We start from the raw sequence: 25,549 nt of genomic DNA on the forward strand, positions 1-25,549 counted from the left end.
CATAGATGATCTAGAGGAGGGGGCTGAGTGTAGGGTGAAAAATTTGCTGATGACACGAAAATGAGTGGAAAAGCAAATTGCGTGGAGGGTGTGGAAAGTCTGCAGAGAGATCTGGATAGGCTGAGCGAGTGGGCGAGGACCTGGCAGATGGAGTATAATGTTAGCAAGTGTGAGGTTATCCACTTTGGTAGAAACAATAGTAGGAGGGATTATTATTTAAAAGGCGTAAAGCTGCAGCATGCTACAGTGCAGAGGGACCTGGGGGTCCTTGTGCACGAATCACAAAAACCCAGTCTGCAGGTGCAGCAGGTGATCAAGAAGGTGAATGGAATGTTGGCCTTTACAGCGAGGGGGATAGAATATAAAAGCAGGGAGGTCTTGCTGCAACTGTACAGGGTGCTGGTGAGGCCGCAGCTGGAGTACTGTGTGCAGTTTTGGTCGTCACACTTGCGGAAGGATATATTGGCCTTGGAGGGAGTGCGGAGAAGGTTCACTAGGCTGATACTGGAGATGAGGGGGCTAGCCTATGAAAAGAGACTGAATAGACTGGGCCTGTACTCGTGAGAGTTTAGAAGGCTGAGGGGGGATCTTATAGAGACGTTTAAGATAATGAAGGGGATAGATAGGGTAGAGGTAGAGAGATTCTTCCCGCTTAGAAAGGATAGCAGGACTAGAGGGCACAGCCTCAAGATAAGGCGTTGGGGGGGGTGCAGTTTAGATCAGAGTTGAGGAGGAACTTCTTCACTCAAAGGGTGGTGAATCTCTGGAATTCTCTGCCCGTTGAAGTGGTGGAGGCTACCTTGCTAAATTTATTTAAGTCACGGGTAGATATGTTTCTGATAGACAGGGGAATTAAGGGTTATAGGGAGAAAGCGGGAAAGTGGAGCTGACCCACTTCAGATCAGCCATGATCTTATTGAATGGCGGGGCAGGCTCGAAGGGCTAGATGGCCAATTCCTGCTCCTATTTCTTATGTTCTTATAACATTCTTCCCACATCTAGCCAGTCCAGTCCCATCAGGATTTTATATGTTTCTGTGAGATCCCCTCGTTCTTATAAATTCCAGTGAGTGCAAGCCCAGACAATCCAGTCTTTCTTCATATTTCAATCCTGCTATTCCAAAAATTATTTATAAAAATAATTTGCTTCAATGCATTAAGTACTATTGCAGAGATATTTGGCAAAGAAGGAAAATGCAAAATATATAGCTCTTTGTCTTCACTACAAAAGCCATACATTAACCATTGGACAGCAAAGAGTTTCTCTCCAAATTACACACTGATGAAATTAAATACCATTATTTACTTACACACACTAGTAAGGGAAACACTTTGTGTCCAGTAACCATTGAAAACATACCTGTATCTGTCACAGGTCTAATGCCACATATACATATTTACCCTACCGGGGACAGAATTGAAGCAAGTGATGAAAGCAAAGATCTGGCTGTTTGCATGCATCATTTTCATAACCAGTGCTGTTAAGCTATTGTTCAAACAAGGTGATCCACAAGATGATTCGCCACAAAACAAACATAGTACCTTGCCATTGTTCAAGATTTTGGCTAAGCCTTGACTAAGAACATAAGAAATGGGAGTAGGAGAAGAATGTACTGCTTCAAAGCCAGCCCCACTATTCAATAAGATCATGGCTCATCTATCTCAACTGCAGTTTACAGTCCAATCCCTGATTCAGTTGGTGTCCAAAAAAAAGTTAATTTATTGCATCTAGCTCTTTTTTTTTCATAGTGAAGGATATTGAAGCTAGAAAGAGGCCCACAAGTTTAACTTCCTAGTTCAAAGCATCTTCAATAGACACAAAGAATTGAGTAAGTATATTTTAGAAAAACATAGCCTCTGGAATTTGGTTGTGGTTAATAAAATTAGGACAAACTAGGATATGTTTTTGTGGGACAATTATATTTACTGTACAAGTTAGTGAGAACCATGTGTTTGGAAGGACAGAACTAGAATGTATGCTAGTTAGGTAGTTCTTTCTCCAGAGATTAGTGGTTCTGTGGAACAGATTGGAGGCTCATGCACTGAATGCTGATTTGACGTATTTCTTCAAGCAAGACCTGGACTCGTTTCTGGATAGATTGAAAATCACTTTACAAAATACCAACCTTTTTCTATATTAAATCAAGATTCATTTTTTTGTTTTTAACTAGTCTTGAAAGCCTTAAGAAATCAATAGGAATTTTCTAGATCTTCTCCCCCTTAATAGGCCAAGGTTTTTAATCTGGTAATTTGCTCTGTGACTTTGGATATAGAATGTCTGTATTGCGACGCATAAGGCATTGCAGCTATAAAGGACAGATTGGGTAGAACATTTGGTCTTTTCTAATCCAGTACGCTTGTATTTTTGTAAATGTGCAAGTAAATAATTGATCCAATCATTCGTGTGATTGATGTACTGCACTGCAATTTGATAGTTAACAGCAAGTGCAATAATTGATTTTCACTGACTATAGAATTATTTCAAAGCACTTATAAGCACATGACATGTTCAGCATTTGTTAACCACCTGAATTGAGTTAGGCACCCCATAGTAGAGAATTATGTGAAATTAGTTACAGATCTATAATACTTCCAAACTGATGCCCCTGCCTGATGAGTATATTTTTCTTTAACAATTTTTATTGAATTTCATGTGCCCATTCTCAAGAAATTCTTATTGAAGAAAATATTAGTGTAAAACTAAGTACACATTTAAGTTGTCAGCTAGATATTTCCCATGGCGAGTGGGCTAAAATTGTTTTGTGCATAGAAATTACTGATTAGCCTCAGTTACAGCGTTAACTTCATGCACTAATTTTAGGAGAGTGCACCAGTGTGGCTCAGTTGGTAACAATCTCACCTCTAGAATCAGGGGGCTGTGGGTTCAGTTAAGTTTATTTATTAGTGTTACAAATAGGCTAACATTAACACAGTAAATAAATTACTGTGAAATCCTTTAGTCGCCACTGATGGAGAATTTAGCATGGCCAGTGCACCTAACCAGCGCGTATTTCGAACTTGTGGAAGGAAACCAGAGCACTTGGAGGAAAATCACGCAGACACGGGGAGAATGTGCAGACTCCGCACAGACGGAAAAAAACTCCAAGCCGGGAATTGAACCTGGGTCCCTGGCGCTATGAGGCACCAGACGGGACTTTAACATCGTCAAGTTCCACTGCAAGGACTGGAGCACAAATGTTAGGCTGACACCTCAATGTTATATTTTTGGAGATGCTATTTTTCAAATGAGGCCCTGTCTACTCTGTAAAGTGGACGTAATTGATCCCAGAGCACCATTTCAAAGAATAGGAGTTATCGTGGTGGTCTTGCCATTATTTATCCAGTCATCAGATGATCTGGTCATTATCATAATCCTGCTTGTGGAAACTTGTTGTTACAAATCGGCTGCTATGTTTCCTACATTACAACCATGACTATTTTCAAAAATAGTTATTTGGCGATGAAGCACTTTGGGATGTCCTGAGGATGAAAGATGCTATATAAATCATAGCATCTAGGCAATGCCTTGCATTCAGTCTCTCAATGCAGGTAAGTATACTTCATGTATATGTCTATTGAACAAACGTCTACAGTCATTTAATAAGAGCTCACAGCAGACACAAATGCATTCCATTTTTCACTTTACTGTTTTATCAACAAATGTAAAAAATATACATGTATCATATAAAAATTAATGAAATCATATGTCAAACAATAGTTTCTTATTACTCTTTATTTACTGAGCAGAGTTGAAAGTTTCCACATCTGAGTGCCCAGTTAATCACGTGTAGTTAGTGATTAATGCAGAAAACACTGGCCAAATGACCGTGAAGTGAGTTTTTGTAGGTTTAGTTCATACACACTTGCAAGAATAATTTAATGACCTTATTTCTCAACGTGTTCTGTGAAGTCCTTTTCATGTTGTGTTGGGGAGAGTACAGTCTGTAGAAATATAAATGCTGTAACAGTTTTTATTGAGTAATAAAGATGATGGGTGCAGTTTGCTTAGAAGAAAAATACTAAGTGCTCTTTGCTCTGTACATGTTGCAAACCCAATTCCAAGGCTAGTGTCAGTGCTTGAAGTGCATTTTCTTATATTATGACTGAAATGTAGCATTGCTGAAAGATGAAGTTAACCAAGCAAGTCATATTGTTTCGGTGCGATCTTGAGCCCACAGAAAGCTTCTTTGCACATCAATTTAATGTGAACAAATGCAGTGCCATTCTTCAGTTCTAAGCTAAAATTAATTTAACAACTTATTTTGTGGGGGGTGGGGGGGTTTACATGATGTAAGTGCAGGAGCAGTTACGTTTTTGTGAGCTTTGGTGCTACTTTTCAATCCATTTTTATACCCTGATGCACAAACTTCCTGGTGTGTCTAAACCGTGTTATGATCCTGGCTAAATTTTGGCAAAGGGGAGCAAAGTTTAAGTCGAGAACATTTTTGTCTGGTTATTGTGACTGGAGATGGCTAGAGTGAGGCTCAGTACGCAGTGGCTTTTTCACTGGTGAGCAGGCCAATGCTTCAGTAATAAGGTTGGCGTTAAAATGATGGCCGCCTTTGTGTAGAGGTGTGGGCGACGGTCTTGACTCCCCCACACTGCTTTTTGGTGCTCATATTGATGAACTGCAAGATATCCGAAAGAGAATGGATGAAGTGGAGAAACTGCTATCTGTCAATGGAGATGGCAGTCTCCTCAGTGAAGGCTCACCTTCAGTTCTTGAAGTCCTGCTGCATGATGTGTCATACAGCACGGCTGACTGGAGAGATTAGGCCGGAAAAGGACTATTTGTGTGCCCAGTCTCCCAAGTGGCGCTTGAGATGAATCCCCGGCCAAATTTAAGAATTGGTTGCCATGCTTTCATGACCTCATATTGCGGGCTGGGTGTCTCAAGTTTAATGAAGTACATTGTAACTGTCTTCCAGGCTTCAGGTCAGTCAAAGACTCTGACCACTGGCCATATGTTGTCTTTTCCTCATTGCCTTGTCCTCGGTGTTCATCAAGAAGGGCGAGCCGCGTCAGGATTTTGCCACCTGCTGGGACCTAGGCTTTTCTTTGTTGGAGCTTCAGGCGACAACCTGGCAGAGGTGCAAGGGCTTTGGTGAAACTCTGAATGGATCCTGGTGTTGTTCAATTATCCTGCCATGGCTTAGGCCTTTTCAGGCTCCATGGGTGGTTGTATTATTCTGCAGTTCATTATTAATCCTGACCTTTGTTCCCTTGAGATTATAATCCTGATTTTGTGATTCTGTATTTTATCCTGAGAAGGGTTATGATATATGAGCACAGAGGCATTTGTTGCCTGTTATCCTATTATACTGCAAAAATCAGGATTTTTCATTTTTCTCTTTGGTATTCATCCACTGGCATGCTTCAACAGTGGAACAAGGGCAGCCATGGTTTAATTATTTGTGTGCCTCCTTTCCTTTGGGGAATATGCTGAGTTGGTTGTGTGATATTAGGGTAATGCAGTGATTACCTGTGGATTTTTTTTCTTTTAATGTGCTGTAATCCTCGCACTTATACTGAGAGAGTACAACTTTTAGTAACTTTCAATTTTTTAGATAGTACCACAGCAGGATAGTGCGTGGGTGGTTTGGTGTAGAGATGGTTGGTCTGGCCTCATAAGTCTTCTGTGTGGGTGAGGAAAATATGTTAGAATTATTGGGGTCATACTTTTCTTTTTTTATTATCTTGGGATTAGGGAATCATTGCTTGCTTCCAGAGAGAGTACAGACAGAGTGTGCATCCTAGAAAAGACTGGGCCCTTTTTAATTGTCATTGGCGGTTCTGGTGTGGTTGGAATTGAGGAATTTTGTTTTGGTGCATGACTGGGCGTAGCTGACTCATCCTTGGATATCTTGCCTTGTTACACTGATCTTCTATTTGGTTTGCTTGTGCTGGTAGTGGCGATGGTTATTTGATTACTTGGCTCATGAAATAGATGGTGGGCATATTATCTGATTGATGAAGTTTCCCTGAGGGGAAATGGATTAAATCCCATTGATACTGGGGCCTGAATGGTGCTTTTGGGGTACCTAGATAAAGGGGTGGTTTGTTTTGCTCAACGTATAGGAGTGATGTGAGTATTATTGGTTTGTTGACCCTTATTTTAGGATACCATTGAGCAGGTTGGGGCATTAGTGACTGTGTTTATTCGGGTCAGGTGGAGGGTATGTTGGATGAAGGAGTAGGCTGCCCTCCAGAAAGACGGGCCCTTTTGGGAGCTTCTGAACTGCTCTCCCTCCTGAGACTTGGTTCGCCTGGAGGTGTTGTGTCCTGTTGGATGCGGGGCCTGAACTTTCTGTTCAACATGTCTTTCTTTGATTAGAGATTAGGCTGATTGGAGGAATAGGTTGTCTCCTCCAAATGGACTTATATGGGACTTCAATCTGTCAATCTGTTTTCTAGGTTTAGCACTATACAGACAAAACAAAACATTCATACAGTACATGGGGAGAGATAAAGCAGAATGTAGTGTTGCAGTTATAGCTAGGGTGTAGAGAAAGATCAGCTTGCTATATGGTAGATCCATTCAAATGCCTGATGGCAGCAGGAGGGAAGCTGTATTTAAGTCAATTGGTACATGTTCTCAGGCTTTTGTATGTATCTCTTCCTCGATGGAGCAGGCGGAAGAAAGTAAATCTAGAGTGTATGGGGTCCTTGATTATGTTGGATGCTTTTCCAAAGCAGCAAGAAGTGTAGACAGAGTCAGTGGATGGGCAGCTGATTTTTGTGATAGACTGGACTACATTCAAAACCTTTTGCAGTTTCTTGTGGTCTTGGTCAGAGCAGGAGCATACCAAGCTATGATACATCAGAAAGGACGCTTTCAATGGTGCATCTGTAAAAATTGGTGAGAGTTGTAGCGGACATGCTGAATTTCCTCAGCGTCCTGAGAAAGTAGTGGCGTTGGGGCTTCCTTTCTTCACCCAGATAGTTGGGGTGTTGATATCAGCTCTGATTTGTTATGGTTAACCCTACAAGGTTTCTGTTATGTTGTTAGGAGGAGGAGTGTCGTATTTCCCCCATATGACACTGATAGGGTTTCGTTAATGAAAAATGGTTTAAATTTTCCAGTGATGGGACGCCTGATCAGTGCCTTTAATGTGGCTAGAGAAGAGGGAGGTTTATTGTGTTGCAAGTCTAGGTAAGGTGTATGAATCCTTTCCTGCACCTATAGTCCTGAGGCCCCCCCTTTTCTGCCTTATCCTTTCACAGCTTGGAGGTTCTGGGATTCTGAGATAGACTCCAGTTGGTTATATATTACTCCTCCAAAGGTAACCTAACCCGAATATCGTGTAGTTCTGTCTTTGTTATCCTGTGGAGGGGGTTGTGCACCACGGGGCCGTGTATTTTCATGATTGTATCCTGAGATCCCCCACTCATTCTCGTATCCTTTCCTTATCCATATAAGAGGAGATCCCAACTATGACAATTGCAATGATTGATAATTAGAATCATTAATATGGGTATTCGTTGGTCTTTTCTGTATGTTATGTGAAATAATGGTTACTCTCTACTGTATTTGTTTTTTGTGGTACAATGTAGAGTGGTTCCAATAAAAACATTGTTTTTAAAAAACTTACTTTATGTTCATCAAGAAGGAATTTTCTTTCTTGATTTTAGCATTGATATTGTCATCTTTCATTCTGCAATGTTAAGGAATTAAAAGCTAGTAGACATTTTATAAATCAGCTTAACATAATTACGGATTTTGTTCAGTTTGTTTGTATCTGATGTCCAAGGAATGGAGCCAAGCCATACTCAATACTAGACTCAAATACTAATAATCTGAGAATAAATAAGCATAAAGCATAATTGGATCATGAGATACATATTAAGCTTCTGTTCAAATAAAATGAATGTTTAAATGAACAATGTCATGAGGAATACCATGATTTTTGGACATGATGCAACATTAGATTTAACAACATAGTGTTTTGGTGCGTTTCATTTGCCACCATCCGTTATTGAAGAAGGTTGCTAACTTTTGCTAGCCATAAGCATGCTTTATGCTCATAGCTGTGCTGTTTGTGCTGTTGACTTGTGCTCAGTAGGCGCGCACACACACACACACACACACACACACACACACACACCCACCCACCCACCCACCCATATTGGGATTAAAACAATGCATTTCATGAATAACCCCCAGCTTTATTTGAGGTTCTCCGGTTTATTCTTCAATCTCTCTTTACCATTGAGCAGGCCTCGCTCTCTGTCATTTCAGGCACCATGCCCAAAGGGGGCATTGGCAACTATCAACTGAGCAGTAGTATGCAGAGATTTTTAATTGAGTTTGTTCAGGTAATATCTATATTTTAAACATTCTTGTCCAAAAGAAGTCTTTAAAAACTATTTCTGTTTTCATTATTTCATTGGTATTATAGTCTGGACCCGCCCAGTATATAAAATGTAAGATTACATTTATTGAATGCAAAATATTACAAATTTGAATCAGAAGTTTGAAACAGGCCACTTAACATCTGTGGGCAGAAAAAGCAGTTGACATTTTAGGTTTCCAAGAATGCACGCCAAAAATGTTGTTAGACCGTTGACCCAAATTATGATTTTTCTCCTTGATATTATCAGGCTAATTTCCAGTTTTTAACCATGTTTTATCAAGGTGTGGCTTGAAATTATTTCACCCACAAAAATTAATTTTAGATAGTGAGGATTCCAGAGTGGGCATTTGTTACGTGGGAGTTTCAGATAATCAGATTACACATAGGATTTCTTCTTTCAGAAAACTGCTGTCTTTGGCTACAGGAATATTTTCCGGATGAGGTGACATAGTGGATAGCGTCCCTACCTCTATGTCAGGGTTCAAGTCACACTCCAGGACTTAAGTTAGTTATTAGTGTCACAATAGGCTTACGTTAACATTGCAAAGAAGTTATTGTGAAAGTCCCCTCGTTGCCACACTCCGGCGCCTGTTCGGGTACACAGAGAGAGGATTTTGGCATGGCCTGTGCACCTAATCAGCATGCAGACACAGGAAGAACGTGCTGACTCCACACAGGCAGTGACCCAAACTGGGAATTGAACCCCGGGTTCCTGGCGATGTCAGGCAGCAGTGCCACCATGGCTTGAGGGCCAAGGAAGATCTGTCCATAATATGGCTAAACTGGTTGAGTACCAATTAGTAAATCCTACCAACATGCACCAGTGGCAGGCAGTGAGAGCAGGAGGGGTTCTTGGTCAGATGGAAATAAATTGGAACCTCTACCATTGCTATCTGTAACTCTGGGCTACAACTTGTAAAAGTGTATGTTGCCACAGCAACACAGACTCCTTGGGAGGCCAGTTGGCCAGTGTGGATCAATTTAGTGCCAGCAACACTGGGTTCAAACCCAATTCTGGTGAGAGTGGATTTGGGATCTGCTTCTTGCCCTACCCATTATGGAGTTTGTGGCAGAGATTTGGACCTGCCTTCGGTCAAAGAACTCAAGAAGAAGATAATTTCTGCTTCCCTGCAAACAAAAAATGCAACTCCTTAACTTATAAAATAATTAAATCTCATTAAATGAGATGTAGGGGTAAAAAAATGACCTTGTTGATAAGTTTGTTATGTGAACAAATCCTTTATGCTGAACATTTTAATGATTATGATATCTGTTTCTTCTGCAGTAACTACAGCTTGTGAAAAGCATGGGGGTGAAAACACAGCGTCCTAGATGTTTTTTTGACATAACTGTCAATAATCTGCTTGGTAAGGGAAATGTATTACAGTAATTATGTTACTTGTGTGAAAACACAGACTTTTGATGTACTGACCATGGGTTCAGGTTAAACTTTTTGAGTTTATTTTGTTGTATTGTAATCACAAGCACGTTAGTGACGTTGTTCTTTAAGAATCTGCTGTTAGGTTGGAACTTTGTTGCAAGTTCAAGTTGTGGTAGGAATGCATACATTTACTGGAAATCCATTAACAATTTTAGAGCATTATAAACATTGATTAAAAATGACAATGTGCAAGGATGGAGAAACCACTCTCCTGGAAAAACAGGGTTTTTAAAAAAGTGAATTCCAATATCTTACCTCTAAAATACAATTATTTTAAGTGTTTAGTGCATACTTCCATCTTGGCTTGGAGGAATAGAATATTTTGTGACAGCATCACGCAATCTCAGGTTAATTGTAGCACAGGTCAGATGCAGAGGTAAGCTCCATTTTTGTTCTTAGCCAGTTGTATTAACTCCAGCTCCAGAAGACGTTTTGCAGTTTGTGTTAATTTTCCACTTCTAACAAATGGCCTTTCTTGAATAAAATTGTCATTTTCTGACTTGATGTATTTTGATATAGTTTTGCATATTGTTGATAAAATTAGTAACTAAATGAGTGTAGCAAAACATTAAAGTAACAATAGAATTTTTATTTTATCTTTTTCAGAACTTTTAAGATATAATTGATTCTTGATATTTTATTTTCCACAGTGGGCAGAGTTGTCTTTGAATTGTTTTCAGATGTGTGTCCAAAGACTTGTGAGAACTTTCGCTGTCTCTGTACAGGTTAGTTGTAAAATATCATTCATAGTTTTTTGATGCAGAACCAAGAAAGATTTTTGGTTTTGTTAGATATTGTTTTTTATGTTTTTTTTAACATATTTTACGTGATTGGGTTTGATTATATAAAAATGTCTCTAAATACCATTGAGTAACATGTTCTTGCTTTTAAAGAGCCACAATTTAAAATTGTTACATAATAGTGGAGTGGCTGTCATTCTAATTCTATTGAAAGTTGATAAAGTCTACTCATATAGAAAATATTGTCTATACTAATTTCCTGTACAGAAAAGCTTGCATCTAATTATCACATTTTTGTCATCCTTCCGTCAACTTTTTGCCATTATTTGCTACTTCAGCATTTATAATGGAAATGGCCTCTGCAACTTTTCACAATGTAATGGCGACCTCATAACAGTAATGGTATGATATTAACCTTTGATTTGATTCTGCCTGCTGTTTAGCTTGTATTGTAGAAAGGCTGCACTTCTTCTGAAGACTACAATTGTTCTTTTAACCATTGATTGCTCAGTTGGTAGCACTCTAGCCTTTGAGTTAGAAGGCAGTTAGCACAAAAGCTAGTCTAACACTCCAGTGTGATGATGAATAAGTTCTGCACTGGGGGAAGGGGTGCTGACTTTTGGATGTGGAATTCAATCTTTCTGCTGGATATAAGAATCCATTGCACTACTTTTAAGAAGAGCAGAGAGCTCTTTCTAACCCTCCCTGCTCAGGGTCAAATAGGATATCTTGGTTAAAATGGTCTGATTCAGCTGTAGACTGTGTTAGGAATGGATCTGGTGGCTGAGGAATAGAGTTTGTGGTGGGAATTGAAGACATTGGATGGATTTCTCCCAAAAAATTCTAAGTGTGGAATTCGCGTGAAAACTGGGGCAATTCATGAAGGTTTTTTTCAGTGGAAGTTCAAAGTTCATTGCAGAGGCCAACAGTGTGGAGCGGGACCTATCCCCGGTGGAGAGGCTAAAATCAGTGCACTGAGCGGGCCACTGCGTGTGCATTGATCTGTCAATGCCAAGATCAGCATGTGCTCACTGGCCACCCACTAAAGGTGTCCCAATTGCTGGCCAGTTTGATCATTGGCCAGCCCCACAACTCCTGCAACGTGGGCTCTCCATTCCCCCCCACGGCCCGATTGCTGGATCTTCGACCGTTCTTGGGTCCAGTCATGATCCCTGCTAGCAAGCTGAGAGATTTCAGTCCTGGGCCCACTAGTTGTATTTAAATCATCTTACAGTTAGAATGATCATGTAAATGGTCTTCACACCTCCTCGCTGATTTCTGGCGTAAAACTGGAATTTAGGGTTACAGCCAACAACAACTTCTATTTATCAAACCACATTAATATCAGTGTGGTTAACTCTGCTGCTTCACAGCTCCAGTGACTCATGTTCGTTTCCAGCCGTGGGACACTGCGAAGTTGGCCGGAAATCTGGCGTTGGGAAATGCAAGCAGGGCATTTTAACGCTCACGCGAACTCCTGAATTGCTGTGCCAAAATATTAGCTTAGCAGCATCGGAGAATCATGGCCATTGTCTTTCCAATATCTAATTAGACCTTCTGCTCATCCAATACTGGATGTCAGACAGGAAACCTAGTAAATCGGACATTCTGACACAGTCAGGAAAGGTGATGGTGAGGAACATAAGAACATAAGAAATAGGAGCAGGAGTAGGCCATCTAGCCCTTCGAGTCTGTCCCACCATTCAATAAGATCATGGCTGATCTGAAGTGGATCAGTTCCACTTTCCCGCTTTCTCCACATAATCCTTAATTCCCTTGCCTACCAAAAACCTATCTACCCGTGACTTAAATAGATTTAGCGAGGTAGCCTCCACCACTTCAACAGGCAGAGAATTCCAGAGATTCACCACCCTTTGAGTGAAGAAGTTCCTCCTCAACTCCGTTCTAAACTGCCCCCCCCCTTATCTTGAGGCTGTGCCCTCTAGTCCTACTATCCTTTCTAAGCGGGAAGAATCTCTCTACCTCTACCCTATCCATCCCTTTCATTATCTTATACGTCTCTATAAGATCCCCCCTCATACTTCTAAACTCCAACGAGTACAGACCCAGACCATTTAGTCTCTCTTCATAGTCCAACCCCCTCATCTCCGGCATCAGCCTAGTGAACCTGCCCTGCACTCCCTCCAAGGCCAAAATATCCTTGCACAAGTGCGGCAACCAAAACTGCACACAGTACTCCAGCTGCGGCCTCACCAGTGCCCTGTACAGTTGCAGCAAGACCTCCCTGCTTTATATACTATCCCCCTCGCTATAAAGGCCAGCATTCCATTCGCCTTCTTGATCACCTGCTGCACCTGCAGACTCCTGCATTGTAGCATGCTGCAGCTTTTCGCCCTTTAAATAGTAATCCCTCCTACTATTATTTCTGCCAAAGTGGTAACCTCACACTTGCTAACATTATACTCCATCTGCCAGGTCCTCGCCCACTTGCTCAGCCTATCCAGATCCCTCTGCAGACTTTCCACACCCTCCGCACAATTTGCTTTTCCACTCATCTTTGTGTCATCAGCAAATTTTGTCACCCTACACTCAGCCCCCTCCTCTAGATCATCTATATAAATGGTAAATAGCTGAGGCCCCAGCGCCGATCCCTGCGGCACTCCACTATTCACCGACCGTCAATCAGAATAGCACCCATTGATACCAACTCTCTGCCTCCTATTAGACAACCAATCCTCTATCCACGCTAACACCTTACCCCCAACTCCATGCAACCTAACCTTCTGAAGCAACCTTTTGTGAGGCACCTTATCAAACGTCTTTTGAAAATCGAGAAACACCACATCCACCAGTTCCCCTCTGCCAACCGTACTAGTCACAACCTCATAGAAATCCAATAAATAAGGAAGAGCTTGATGCCATCGGCATACTTCTGGAACCTGATGGTTTTTCAGAGGATGTCACTGAGCGGCAGCTTATGGATGAGAAATAAGAATAGGCCAAGAGTAGGTCCTTCAGGGACCAGAGGTAGTGTTGCAGGAGCAGGAAGAGAATACAGATGATTCCCTGGCCATGACTAGTTTAATCAGAATGGAACCTGTGAGGGATGCATAATGGAGGAGAGATTTTAGAAGAGCGTATTGAGGTGAACTGTGCTAAAATCTACAGGCTGGTCAACAAAAATTGGAAGTAATCATTTGCTGTGATCAGTCACATTGGATGTTACTTACGGTAAGGGATATTTCACAAGTGAGATAAGAACATAAGAAATAGGAGCAGGAGTAGGCCATCTAGCCCCTCGAGCCTGCCCCGCCATTCAATAAGATCATGGCTGACCTGTCGTGGCTCAGTTCCACATTCCCGCCCTCTCCCCATAACCCTTAATCCCCTTGCCTATCAAGAACCTATCAACGGCATCTTAAAAATATTTAGCGAGGCAGCCTCCACCACTTCAACGGGCAGAGGATTCCAGAGATTCACCACCCTTTGAGTGAAGAAGTTCCTCCTCAATTCCGTTCTAAACCGTCCCCCCTTTATCTTGAGGCTGTGCCCTCTAGTCCTGCTGTCCTTTCTGAGCGGAAAGAGCCTCTCCACTTCTATCCTATCCTTCCCATTCATCATCTTATATGTCTCAATGAGATCTCCCCTCATTCTTCTAAACTCTAATAAGTACAAGCCTAGTTTATTCAGCCTCTCCTCATAGTTCAACCCCCTCAACTCCGGTATCAGCCTAGTAAACCTCCTCTGCACTCCCTCCAAGGCCAAAATATCCTTGCGTAAGTGCGGCGACCAAAACTGCACACAGTACTCCAGCTGCGGCCTCACCAGTGCCCTATACAGCTGCAGCAAGACCTCCCTACTTTTATATTCAATCCCCCTTGCTATGAAGGCCAGCATCCCATTTGCCTTCCTGACCACCTGCTGCACCTGTAGGCTGGGTTTTTGCGACTCATGCACAAGGACCCCGAGGTCCCTCTGCACCGTCGCATGCTGCAGTTTTTCGCCATGTAAGTAATAGACCTTCCTACCATTATTCCTACCAAAGTGGACAACTTCACACTTGCCAACATTAAATTCCATTTGCCAGTTCCTGGCCCATTCGCCCAGCCTATCTAGATCCTTCTGCAGACTCTCCACACCCTCCGCACAATTTGCCGTTCCACCAATCTTGGTGTCATCAGCAAATTTCGACACCATACACTCGGTTCCCTCCTCCAGATCATCTATATAAATGGTAAATAGCTGAGGCCCCAGCACCGACCCCTGGGGCACTCCACTAGTCACCAACCGCCATCCGAATAGCACCCATTGACCCCCACCCTCTGCCTCCTATTTGACAGCCAATCCTCTATCCACGCTAACACCCTACCCCCAACTCCATGCCCCCTGACCTTCTGTAATAACCTCTTGTGAGGCACCCTATCAAACGCCTTCTGAAAATCAAGAAACACCACATCCACTGGCTCTCCTCTATCCACCGCCCTAGACACATCCTCATAGAACTCCAATAAATTCGTCAGACACGACTTCCCCTTAACGAAACCGTGCTGCGTCTGCTCTATCAAACAATTCTCCTCAAGATGCCTCGCAATTTTCTCCTTGATCACGGATTCTAACATTTTACCTACAACAGATGTTAAACTAACCGGCCTGTAATTCCCTGCCTTTTGCCTGCCACCCTTCTTAAACAACGGCATAACATTAGCCGTTTTCCAATCTTCCGGCACTTCCCCGGAATCCAGCGATGTTTGGAAAATAATCACCAAGGCATCCACTATCACCTCCGCCATTTCTTTCAGAACCCTTGGATGCATTCCATCCGGTCCTGGGGACTTGTCCACAATCAGTCCCTCCAGTCTGTCGAGCACCGCCTCTCTAGTAACAATAATGTCATTCAGGCCCTCCACTCCTACCATCTTTCCATCGCTAACACCCGGCAAATTATTCACGTCCTCCTCCGTGATGACCGAAACAAAAAAGTTATTCAAGTTATAGAGTGTGGGGGTGAGAGATTTCCTGGTATACTAGAGTATGAGGATCAGCTTAGGTCAAATCGAATCCATTGGGTGAACAGCTGGTTTGTGATGTAGCGCGATGCCTATACAGCAAGTTCAATTCCAGTACCAACTGAGGTTATTCATGAAGGACTGTCTTCTCAACTTTATCCCTTGCCTGAGGTACGGTGATCCTCAGGTTAAGATCACCACCAGTCAATTCTCTCCTTCAAAAGGGGAGGTCAGCTGGGACTATGGCGACTTCACCTTACTACAGTATGAGGAAGATTTACTTATTATTACTACAGCACAAGTTAATGATGGGCCATTGAAGCGATGGATGGACAATTGTCAAAGGTTCAGAGAGTACAGAATTCCTAAACTGCATTCTGAGAGCCTTACTAGCCAGTTTGTGGCAAGCCCAACATGAGGCAGAGGGGGAGGAGTGCAATTCTAAATCTAGCTTTAGGGAACAAAGCTGAGAATATGGAACAAATATGAGTGGGAAAACACTTGTTGAGTTGTAATCATATTCAGTTGGGTTTAGCCTAGTGATGGCAAAGCATAACGTTAAGATAGGAGAAAAGATTCTAAATTAAGGGACGCCCAATTTTACTTTGCTAAATCTCTTTTCAGCCAAAGTGATTGGAGGAATTCAAACATGGAGTTGCAAGAAAGATGATCACAAATTTGGGAGATGATGAAATAGTCAAGGACTTTGGAGAATAAAGGGAAAATGAATACGGGAGTAAAACGGATTATCCAGTCATTGCCACGTTTCTATGTCTGAGACCTTGCTGCATGGATATGGCTGTTTTCTGCAATACAGCCATACATTTTCAAAATACTTAATTGGGTATAAATCAAATCCTATTGTATTGTTTGTTTTTCATGAGACTCTTTGTCCTTGATGCAAAGGCAAACACCAACTGCTGTTCGATTCAAAAATTCTTTATTCTTCTTACATATGCTGGCAAGCCTTTGCTACCCAACTTCCACTCAGTGCTAATGGTCAGTTAGCAAAGGCACGCTGGATAATGGGACAGTCCCCCTTTATGTAGTTTTACAATCCTCATGATCTCATACGATCTGATGCAATAAAGGTAATCACAAGACACCATTTGTTCTAGTCAGGTTAATCATATCTAAGGTTGTAGTATGGTTAAGTTGAAAGAAACTGTTAATGGCTATGTTTGTTAATCACAGATGTCTTAAGCTTGTCATTTTGAAATCAACTCACAGCAGCCTAAAGTTATTTACGCCTTTCATATCCACTGCTGGTTTAGCAGGTTTTTGCAAAAGCTCGTAGCTGTATGAGATATTAACGCCTTAATATCTCATTCCCTCCTTTTATCATTTCATAATAACTTAAACCTTTAGAGAGGAGTTTGGGCGCTGAGTTGGGTTGGTAATGGTTCTTAAAAGAATTCATTATATTACGCCTTTCTACAAGTTGAGTGATAATTTTGTCCATAGGTGCCATTAGAAGGACGTCCTGTCCATTAACTTTTGTGAAGCCAATAGGATTGAACACAGCCCTCATTCCATTTTTAGTCCCATTTTGATGCAAAATCCATTCTGTTATTTCCTGGGGGTTGAGAGGCATAGGGAACAGAGGAATCCCTTCTTTAGCATGTGGTGGCATGTGTGAGTAGACTGAACACTTGGTTACATTAAACTTTACAGCATACTCATAAGGCATGTACAAAAAGGTGTTAGAGTGAAATTGTCCATCTTTCAGGCTCCCTTTCCATTGATCTGGTTATCCTGGTGCCAGGAAAATAGCTGAAAGGCTGAAGAAGGTGAAGATAAACCTCATGATTTATTAGTAGATATTGGTGTCCACCGTTTACAGTCACTCAGATGTATCCAGCGAGGTTGTCCTTGAACCATGATTGCAGTTGGAGTCTGGAGGAGAACTTGGAACAGTCCTTTCCACCGTGGCCCAGTTTGGGTCAATCCCAGTTCTTTATTAGCACGAGGTCTCCTATCTGTGGTCCAGGGAAGTAGTTCTGTGGGTCAGAATCTTGATCTGATGTCCGTGGAGTTGATCCAAAGGCGCACTGTACCTCTGAATGAAGAAACTTTAAAGACGAGGTTAGCTGTCAGAAATACTTCTGAATTACTTCTCCCATAACATTTAAATCTGTCTGGGTGGATGGGCTTGTATTTGCATCCGAAGGCGTCCTGCTTGGTTTACCATAGATTATCTCCGCAGCCACTAGTCTAATGGTAGAGTGGGGTGTTATTCTCATTTGGTAGAGGGCTAAGGGTAAGACTTTTAACCAGTTTAGATCGGTTTCAGATGTTAGCTTGGCTAGCTTAGCTCTAAGGGCCCCATTAGCTCTTTGCACTATCCCTGCTGCCTGAGGATAGTAGGCACAGTGGAACTGCTGCTGAATGTGTAATATGTGACATAGTTCCTTATTAATTTTCCCTACAAAATGGGGGCTGTTGTCCGAGCTAATCTGTTGGGGCATACCAAATCTCGGTATTATTTCTGTCAATAACAACTTTACTACTGTCAAGGCCTTGTTATTTGTAGTTGGGAAAGCCTCTATCCATCTACTAAACACATCAACAATTACAAGACAATACTTATAACACTGCACACGCAGTAATTCGATAAAATCTAACTCAATACAATCAATTGGGCCACCCCACAAGGGTGTTTTCCTTAGCAAGCGCTTTATGCCTTGGCCAACGTTATTTTGTTGGCATGTTACACATGATGCTACCCGAGACTGAGCAGCCTCGGCTAGTCAGGAGTGCCATCAGGTACGAAGCAATATTCCACTCATTCCCTCCTTCCCAAGGTGGGTGTCAAAGTGTAGACAATCAAGCAGTAAAGGCAGCAATGCATCTGGAATGCAAACTTGGACAGCTGGAGTGACCCAGAGGCCTGATAACACAAAATGCGAACATCCATGCATCCTCCAAAGACCTTTTTTAGAAGCAGGGGCATCCCCCTGTAAGAGCTGAATAGTGACTATATCTGGCATGCCCAATGTAGTGGATGTGCTGGTGTTGGACTGGGGTAAACACAGTAAAAAGTCTGACAACACCAGGTTTTAGTCCAACCGATTTATTTGATAGTAAACTCACAAGCTTTCGCGGGGACTCCCTCTTCGTCAGGTGAATGGAGAGTTCTGGCCTCGGACAGAGCATATAAAGCACAGACAGTTTAGAGATTACTGATTAGAATGCGAATCTTTACACCTAACCTGCTGTTCAAGTCCTAAAGTGGCTGACAATGTGTGTGGAAGGAGCACTGATCACAGGTTAAAGAGATGTGTATTGTCTCCAGACAGCACAGTGAGTGAGGTTTTGCCTCACATTGTCAGCCACTTTAGGACTTGAACAGCAGGTTAGGTGTAAAGATTCGCATTCTAATCAGTAATCTCTAAACTGTCTGTGCTTTATATGCTCTGTCCGAGGCCAGAACTCTCCATTCACCTGACGAAGAGGGAGTCCCCTCGGAAGCTTGTGAGTTTACTATCAAATAAATCGGTTGGACTAAAACCTGGTGTTGTCAGACTTTTTACTATGCCCAATGTGCTCAAAGAAGACGCTGTGTTTACCATCTGCTTGTTCTTGGAGGGCACCAAGTTAGTCTGGTTCATTGCCCTCCGTTTGGCAGCCTGGTCAGTGTTGTATGCAGTTACTGTAGAATCATCAGCAGCGTGGGCAGTACATTTAATCACAGCCAATTGTCCAGGGAGGAGGATGGCCTGGAGAAGATTGCGAACATAAGGACAATTTTGAATGGGGCTTCTGGAGGATGTGAAGAACCTCTTTGGCCCACAGTTGGCCAAGATCATGAGAGATACCAAAAGCATAATGGGAATCGGTGTAGATGTTTGCACGTTTTCCAGCGGCCAGAATACAGGCGCGGGTAAGGGCAAAGAGTTCAGCCTTTTGCACAGAGATGGAAGGTTCGAATGCAGCCAATTCCAGGGTCCACAATCACATAGCCAGAAAGGGGTGTCCCCGGGGCGAGAGGCAGGAACTGCCATCAACAAACATGTTAAGGTCAGGGGAAGGGAGGGGAAAGTCTGTAAGATCCGGACGAGGGGAGGTTAGAAAACAATCATGTGGGGGCTCCGGGAGTTCATCAGGAGGAGCGGTTAGAAATGTGATTTTGTCGGGGTCAGCAAAACAGGAGGTTCAGTGGGAATTTCGGACTTTGGGACATAAGGCGGAGGAGGGGTGGTGGAGTTGGTTGGACCTGGATAGATTGGGGTTGAAGTTGGGGAGGGGTTGGAGTGCTAGGTTGCCTTCTCCAATCCTCCTCCTATTGTTCACCGGTGTCACTACTTGGGAACAACAGTGGCATGCCAGATTATGTCAAGAGGTACCTCCGGTTTTTTATCTTTCCTTTGTTTGGCCTTTCGCTCTTGCCCTTTTTCTCAGTCTCTCTCTCCCTTTCCAACCTCTCTTGTTCTGCATTTTCTCATACTTCTCACATTCTTACTTCAACATTTCCCAAGTTTTGGGTTTCCCTTCATCATCACATTCGCTGATCCCTCTCCTACATGCATTATCCTCCAGCTGGCCAACTTTGATTTTACGGTTAGTTCATCGGCTTTCTTTCTCCATAAAAATATTAAAACATTCCATCTACTTTCCACATTGTTTCTAAATAGCCTCTTCTGCTATAATACACTTATTCAAATCCTAAGTTCCCCCTAAAGCCAATTCTCCTTCCCCAGTTTTTTGTTTAAACACTCTGAGAAGCGTCTGAGTCACTCCTCGTCCTTTTGGGTTTTCATAACACATTTTATATAAAGGGGTCCCATTCCCTGACTTACCCAAAGTTTGACCGATTGTTAAAAGACTTTGACCACTTGTGCTTCATGATCTTCAGTGGCCTGTTTCCCTACATCCACTTCAGGGTCCTGACCTTCGTGTGGGGGATTTCTCCTCTAAACAACTGGTCTAAGGCTGCGCGTTTGAGACAGGCACTTCCTTTCGATTAGCACAAGTAACCATGTCTCCAACTTCACCTAATTCCCATCCTTTACCGTGTGTCAGAGGACTCGAACCTTAAATTCTACCGACCGAGGACACTCACTCCAAATTCTACCGACCTAGGGACTCGAGCCCCTACTGAGGGACTCGAACCTCCCGGATTTAATATACCAAAACCCTAGGGACTCTAACCCCCAGGTAGACGTGGGAGACTTGAACCCTCCACTATTTCAGTGAACAAATCTGGGCACTCTAACCACTCGGTGCCTTAACAAATAAACCTGGGGACTCTAACCACCAGGGCAACCAGGGGACTCGTACCATCCGGAGAAGAACTAGTTGGTGTTCAAGGATGTAAGCTGTCTCCGGGTTCTGTCAATACAGGGTCTCGGGGGAAGAGGAGTCGATTGAATATTAGATCAGTGAAAGAGGCCAAGATTAACCTTACCTTGTGGGCCTGTCCATCTCATGCTACCGACACCCAGACGATTGCTTATTCATTCCACCTCAGAGGACATCTGTATATGTTGGAGTCCTGCTCTTCAGTGCCAATTGTTATGTTTGTTTTTTGCAAGACTCTTCGCTCTTTGACGCAAAGGCAAGCGCTAACCACTGTCTGATTCAAAAGTTCTTTATTCTTCTTACATATGCAAGATGGCAAGACTTTGCTACCCAACTTGCACTCAGTGCTGGGAGTCAGTTAGCAAAGATGAGCTATATAATGGGACAGTCCCCCTTTAAGTAGCTTTACAATCCTCATGGTCACATGCGGTCTGATGCAATATAGCTAATCACAGAACACCCTTTGTTCTAGTCAGGTTAACCATATCTAAGGTTATAATATGGTTACGTTGAAAGAAAGAGAACTGTTAATGGGTAAGTTTGTTAATCACAGATGTCTTAAGCTTGTAAATTTGAAATCAACACAGCAGGCTAAAGTTACTTATGCCTTTCATACCCACTGCTGGTTTAGCAGGTTTTTACAAAAGCTCGTAGTTGCATGAGATATTAATCCCTTAATATCTCACTAAAACTCTGAAAATAATTATTTAAATACATGTTCTTTATTTTTTTTAATTATTCATTTGTTATGCAATGGAAAATGGGCCAGTGTTAATTTATTTTCTGTCTCTGTATGTGCATTTTTTGTACCATTCTTAGAAACCACCCACAGATATTGATGGGATGTCTGTTTTAATTTGAAATGAAGTACAGTCTTAGGAGATTGCACCACTGTTTGGTGTGGTGTAGCTATTATTGGTAATCTGTACACATGCTATCAGTGATGTTATGCTGTTGATCTCTTTACAGGTGAAAAGGGGGTAGGAAAGAGTACTCAAAAACCTTTGCATTATAAAGGTTGCCTATTTCACAGAGTTGTAAAGGATTTTATGATTCAAGGAGGTGACTTCAGTGAAGGTATGAGACTCATAATTTGCAACGTTCATCCTAAAATTTGCTGTTCTCGTCTTCCCTTTCAAAGCCTCTTCTTCCTTCTATGTCTCTTAGTTTGTATGACTTTTTAGCCTAACTGCTTCTCCACAGCTGTATATGATTATTTCATAATATTAGGGTGGGTGGAGACTTGTATGGAGTATAATCTCCTGCATAGACCGTTTGGATCTAAATGGCCTGCTTCTCTGTTTTGAATGTTTTATTAACTGATTTAAATCACCATAAATTGTTTTTCCCCCTCTGTTGCAAATCTAAAACTGATGCAGCTCAGGGAGCAAATTGATATTAATGAGCCATGAGATCTAAATTTGCAACTTTCTACTTAAATGAACCTAACTGTTTGATTTACCCAGATTTGTAATTTTATAAATGTATAGCACAGTATATTGCTTTATTGTAGATCAGACCCAATCTTCATTCAATGCATTTAGGAGCTCAATGTGGTAAAATGGAAATAAATCATCTGTTTAGGCTCTTATTTAAAACGTACTCTTTTGCTTTGATATCCACCACTTTTGTGCTTAACAGCTCTGAAAACCCTCTAAATTTTTTAACCACAGACAGTTGTCAGAATTGGGACCTATGCAAAATATGGCCACTGCTTCATTCCATATAATACTGGGATGCATTTCTGCATTTTTTTGTTTCATTCCCACATCCAAAAACAAAATCTTAGTGAGGAGGTTTTAACGTGTGCTTTGATTGCTGCTGAAATATTCCTTTGTGGGAAATTTTGTTTTGATCACATCCCTGCAGTGGCATACATCAGGTCTTCTGTTGAGACAATAGGACAAGTCTTAAGCAACATTTACATTTGCTATTATCTTTTCATGTTTAGTCAACAAGAGCATGTTTTTTATAATATTGTAATTGCCATTCTTTTAGCTAAAATAATGTTATATACTGATAGGGCTTTGATGAATTTTATGAACACTCTTCTGTACTTTTAGGAAATGGCCGAGGAGGTGAATCTATCTATGGAGGGTTTTTTGAAGGTAATTTCTTTCTGTTAGAATGTAAAAAATATGTTAGAATGTAAAAAATAGGAACAGGGTTTGGCCACTTGGCCTTTCGAGATTGGTCTGCCATTGAGTAAGATCATGACTGGTTTCTTCCTGCACCATCCCCATATCTTTTAAATGCCATTTAGGCATTGCATGATACAAGCTAGCTGTGTATCTGAACCTGTGCATTCATGCTACTGATAACTTGAGTAGATTTATTTTACTTCTATTAAATTTTGTACGGTACCCAGAATATTAAAATATTTTTTTCAGTACTTTAGGTAGCACTTCTAATTGGCAAATATTAAAAGTACAATTTTTAAGGATGATGAAGGTCATGTTTGTAAGAGAAACATTGGAAAGTTCTGCTCAGTGGTAATTTCCCTAAGACTAAGGATGGATTTATGTGCAAGTTTTGTACGAGAATGCATATTTGGTAGTGTAGCTGCTAGGACAGAGGAGTATAAAGAGCACACAAATTCCTTCTGGCGTCACTAGTTCAGGGGTGAATGACTTAATTATATGCAGAGACCAGAGGAGCAAGGACTTTTTTTTTGGAACGGAGGTTAAGGAGAAATATAATAAAAGAAGTTTTTTGAAATGCCCTTCTCTGAGTTGTATGTTTCTCTGAATTCCAGTCTGAAGGTGCTGGAATATGATTTCTGTGGGGGCCATGCCAACACATTGCAATAGCACAACTATCTTGTTTTTCTTGTAGGATGCAAATTGATGCTTGACCACTAAATTGTAGGGTGTGCATTTTCACTGAAATTGACTGTTTGGGCTAGGGTGGACTTTTAATATTCCTGTATTTTCCTATGTTACTATATAGTAAGATAAAAAGGTGATTACTTTTGTGAAATTACAGTATTTTCTCATGATTATGTAATGCTTTATCTGTTAATTCTACTTACTGTCATGGGAATTGTGAAAAATTGTTCTTTTAAGTCATTAGTTCCAGTTCTGTAAAATGATCACACGTTTCCATGTTTAAAAATAGATGAAAGTTTTGCAGTCAAACACAACAAGGAGTTCCTGTTGTCTATGGCTAACAGAGGAAAAGATACTAATGGTTCACAATTCTTCATGTAAGTTTTTTTTATTATCCTGTAGAAAATATCTAATTTGGACTCTACAGAATAGGTTTACACTTTCAACTAGTTTTGTGAGATTGTTATGCCATGTTCACAACCTGCCTCTAGTGGACACACAAGAAGCTATATGTAAATAACAAGAATCCTTTCTTGCTATCTCTTCCTCCTTTACGTGTACTTGTTGTGGCTGTCTCTCTTCATATGTCCTGTCTCTGAGACCAGAGATGCATTTCATTCAAATATTTTCTGTATATTGAAACAGTAATAAACACATCAATTTAGAATTTCATAATATATTATTGAACTGTACTTATTAGACTACTTATCCACACTTGTATAAAAATAAGAGATTAGTATCAAAAATGTCTACATAGCAAAGCATTTTTTTTGGTTGTTCCAGGCCTATCTGTGTAATTGACTCTTGTGTTTGCTTTTATCATAGTTTACAAAGAACATACTTTATTGCTGACTTTGTTTGGAAGTGCATATTTTTAACTGCAGCCTTATTGTATAAGTTGTCTAATTTTGTTTTTCTGATTTCATATTATAAACATTCATTTTCATGAATATTAAACGTAAAGAACTACTAAGCCTGCACCTCATTTAGATAGGTGAGTATATTTTCTAAATATCTATTGGTATCCTTCTCAGAATGTTGCTTATACTACCAGAAAAATTACAATATAAAAATTGTTTTTTCATTCTCTTAGTGTACACGTGGTCTTTGGTCAAGTTATTTCAGGACAGGAATTAATAAGAGATGTGGAAAACCAGAAAACGGATGCAAATAGTAAACCTTATGCAGAAGTGCGAATCTTGAACTGTGGAGAATTAATTCCGAAATCCAAAGGTAGGTGTGTGTGGGTAGAAAAAGGAAAAAGGTTTTGTTTCCTTGATTTAAGAGCATTTTTATAATTTTTATGTGACTGAGAGCTCTTACTGATAAGTAAAACAATTATATCTGTAATAGATTTTTATGTTTAAATTATTATTCTAAAATGGGGACTTTTAATCATGTTTTTAAAATATAAGTGACTCAATGCAACCAGCTAGAAAATGAAGTTGATTTTCAGTCTCCTGTTCAAGTACAAACGAAGCCTAATTCTCGCTCAAGGCCAAACTGAATCAGGTACTATCAGAGCACAGTGGAAATTGGCAATAGATTTCGTTAAATTTAAAGGCTTCCTCTTCTGCCTTAATATTTTTCCACCTTATTTTGTTTTCTTTGCCTCTGTTGAGTTTGCTGGCTGCAAAAGTGGAAGTGATTATTAACAGAGCTTTGGTGATAATCATAGATCTGGGAGCTGTGAAATAAATTAAGTAACTGGTGAATTGATTGTTGCCATTATGGAAAAGTTGTGTGTGAAATTGTTATAATTCTCATACTCAGTGACAGCCAGAGTGCATAAAGAAAAAAAGTGTTGCAGTATGTGAAAATGTATTTGCACAAAGAAGGACTGCAAGTATCGGCCACAAAACAGTGGTTTTACACTAATTACAGTAAACTTGCATTGCATAACGTTTCTCTTAAAGTTT

General features: G+C 41.1%; 1 protein-coding gene across 2 annotated transcripts in view; it reads left to right on the forward strand.

Moving 5' to 3' along the window:
• Positions 1–25,549, forward strand: part of ppig (peptidylprolyl isomerase G (cyclophilin G)) — a 56,921-nt gene that overhangs the window by 8,170 nt on the left and 23,202 nt on the right. For both annotated transcript variants that reach the window (XM_080199007.1, XM_080199006.1), the window contains exons 2-8: positions 9,639–9,720; positions 10,445–10,519; positions 21,772–21,879; positions 22,866–22,910; positions 23,920–24,007; positions 24,595–24,624; positions 24,724–24,863. In XM_080199007.1, coding sequence (XP_080055133.1) covers positions 9,660–9,720; positions 10,445–10,519; positions 21,772–21,879; positions 22,866–22,910; positions 23,920–24,007; positions 24,595–24,624; positions 24,724–24,863 — 547 coding nt within the window. In that variant the 5' untranslated portion in view covers positions 9,639–9,659. The remainder of the gene's footprint in view (positions 1–9,638; positions 9,721–10,444; positions 10,520–21,771; positions 21,880–22,865; positions 22,911–23,919; positions 24,008–24,594; positions 24,625–24,723; positions 24,864–25,549) is intronic.

This window comes from Carcharhinus amblyrhynchos, chromosome 11 (assembly GCF_965287045.1).
Source record: "Carcharhinus amblyrhynchos chromosome 11, sCarAmb.v2.hapA, whole genome shotgun sequence".
Lineage (NCBI taxonomy): Eukaryota > Metazoa > Chordata > Chondrichthyes > Carcharhiniformes > Carcharhinidae > Carcharhinus > Carcharhinus amblyrhynchos.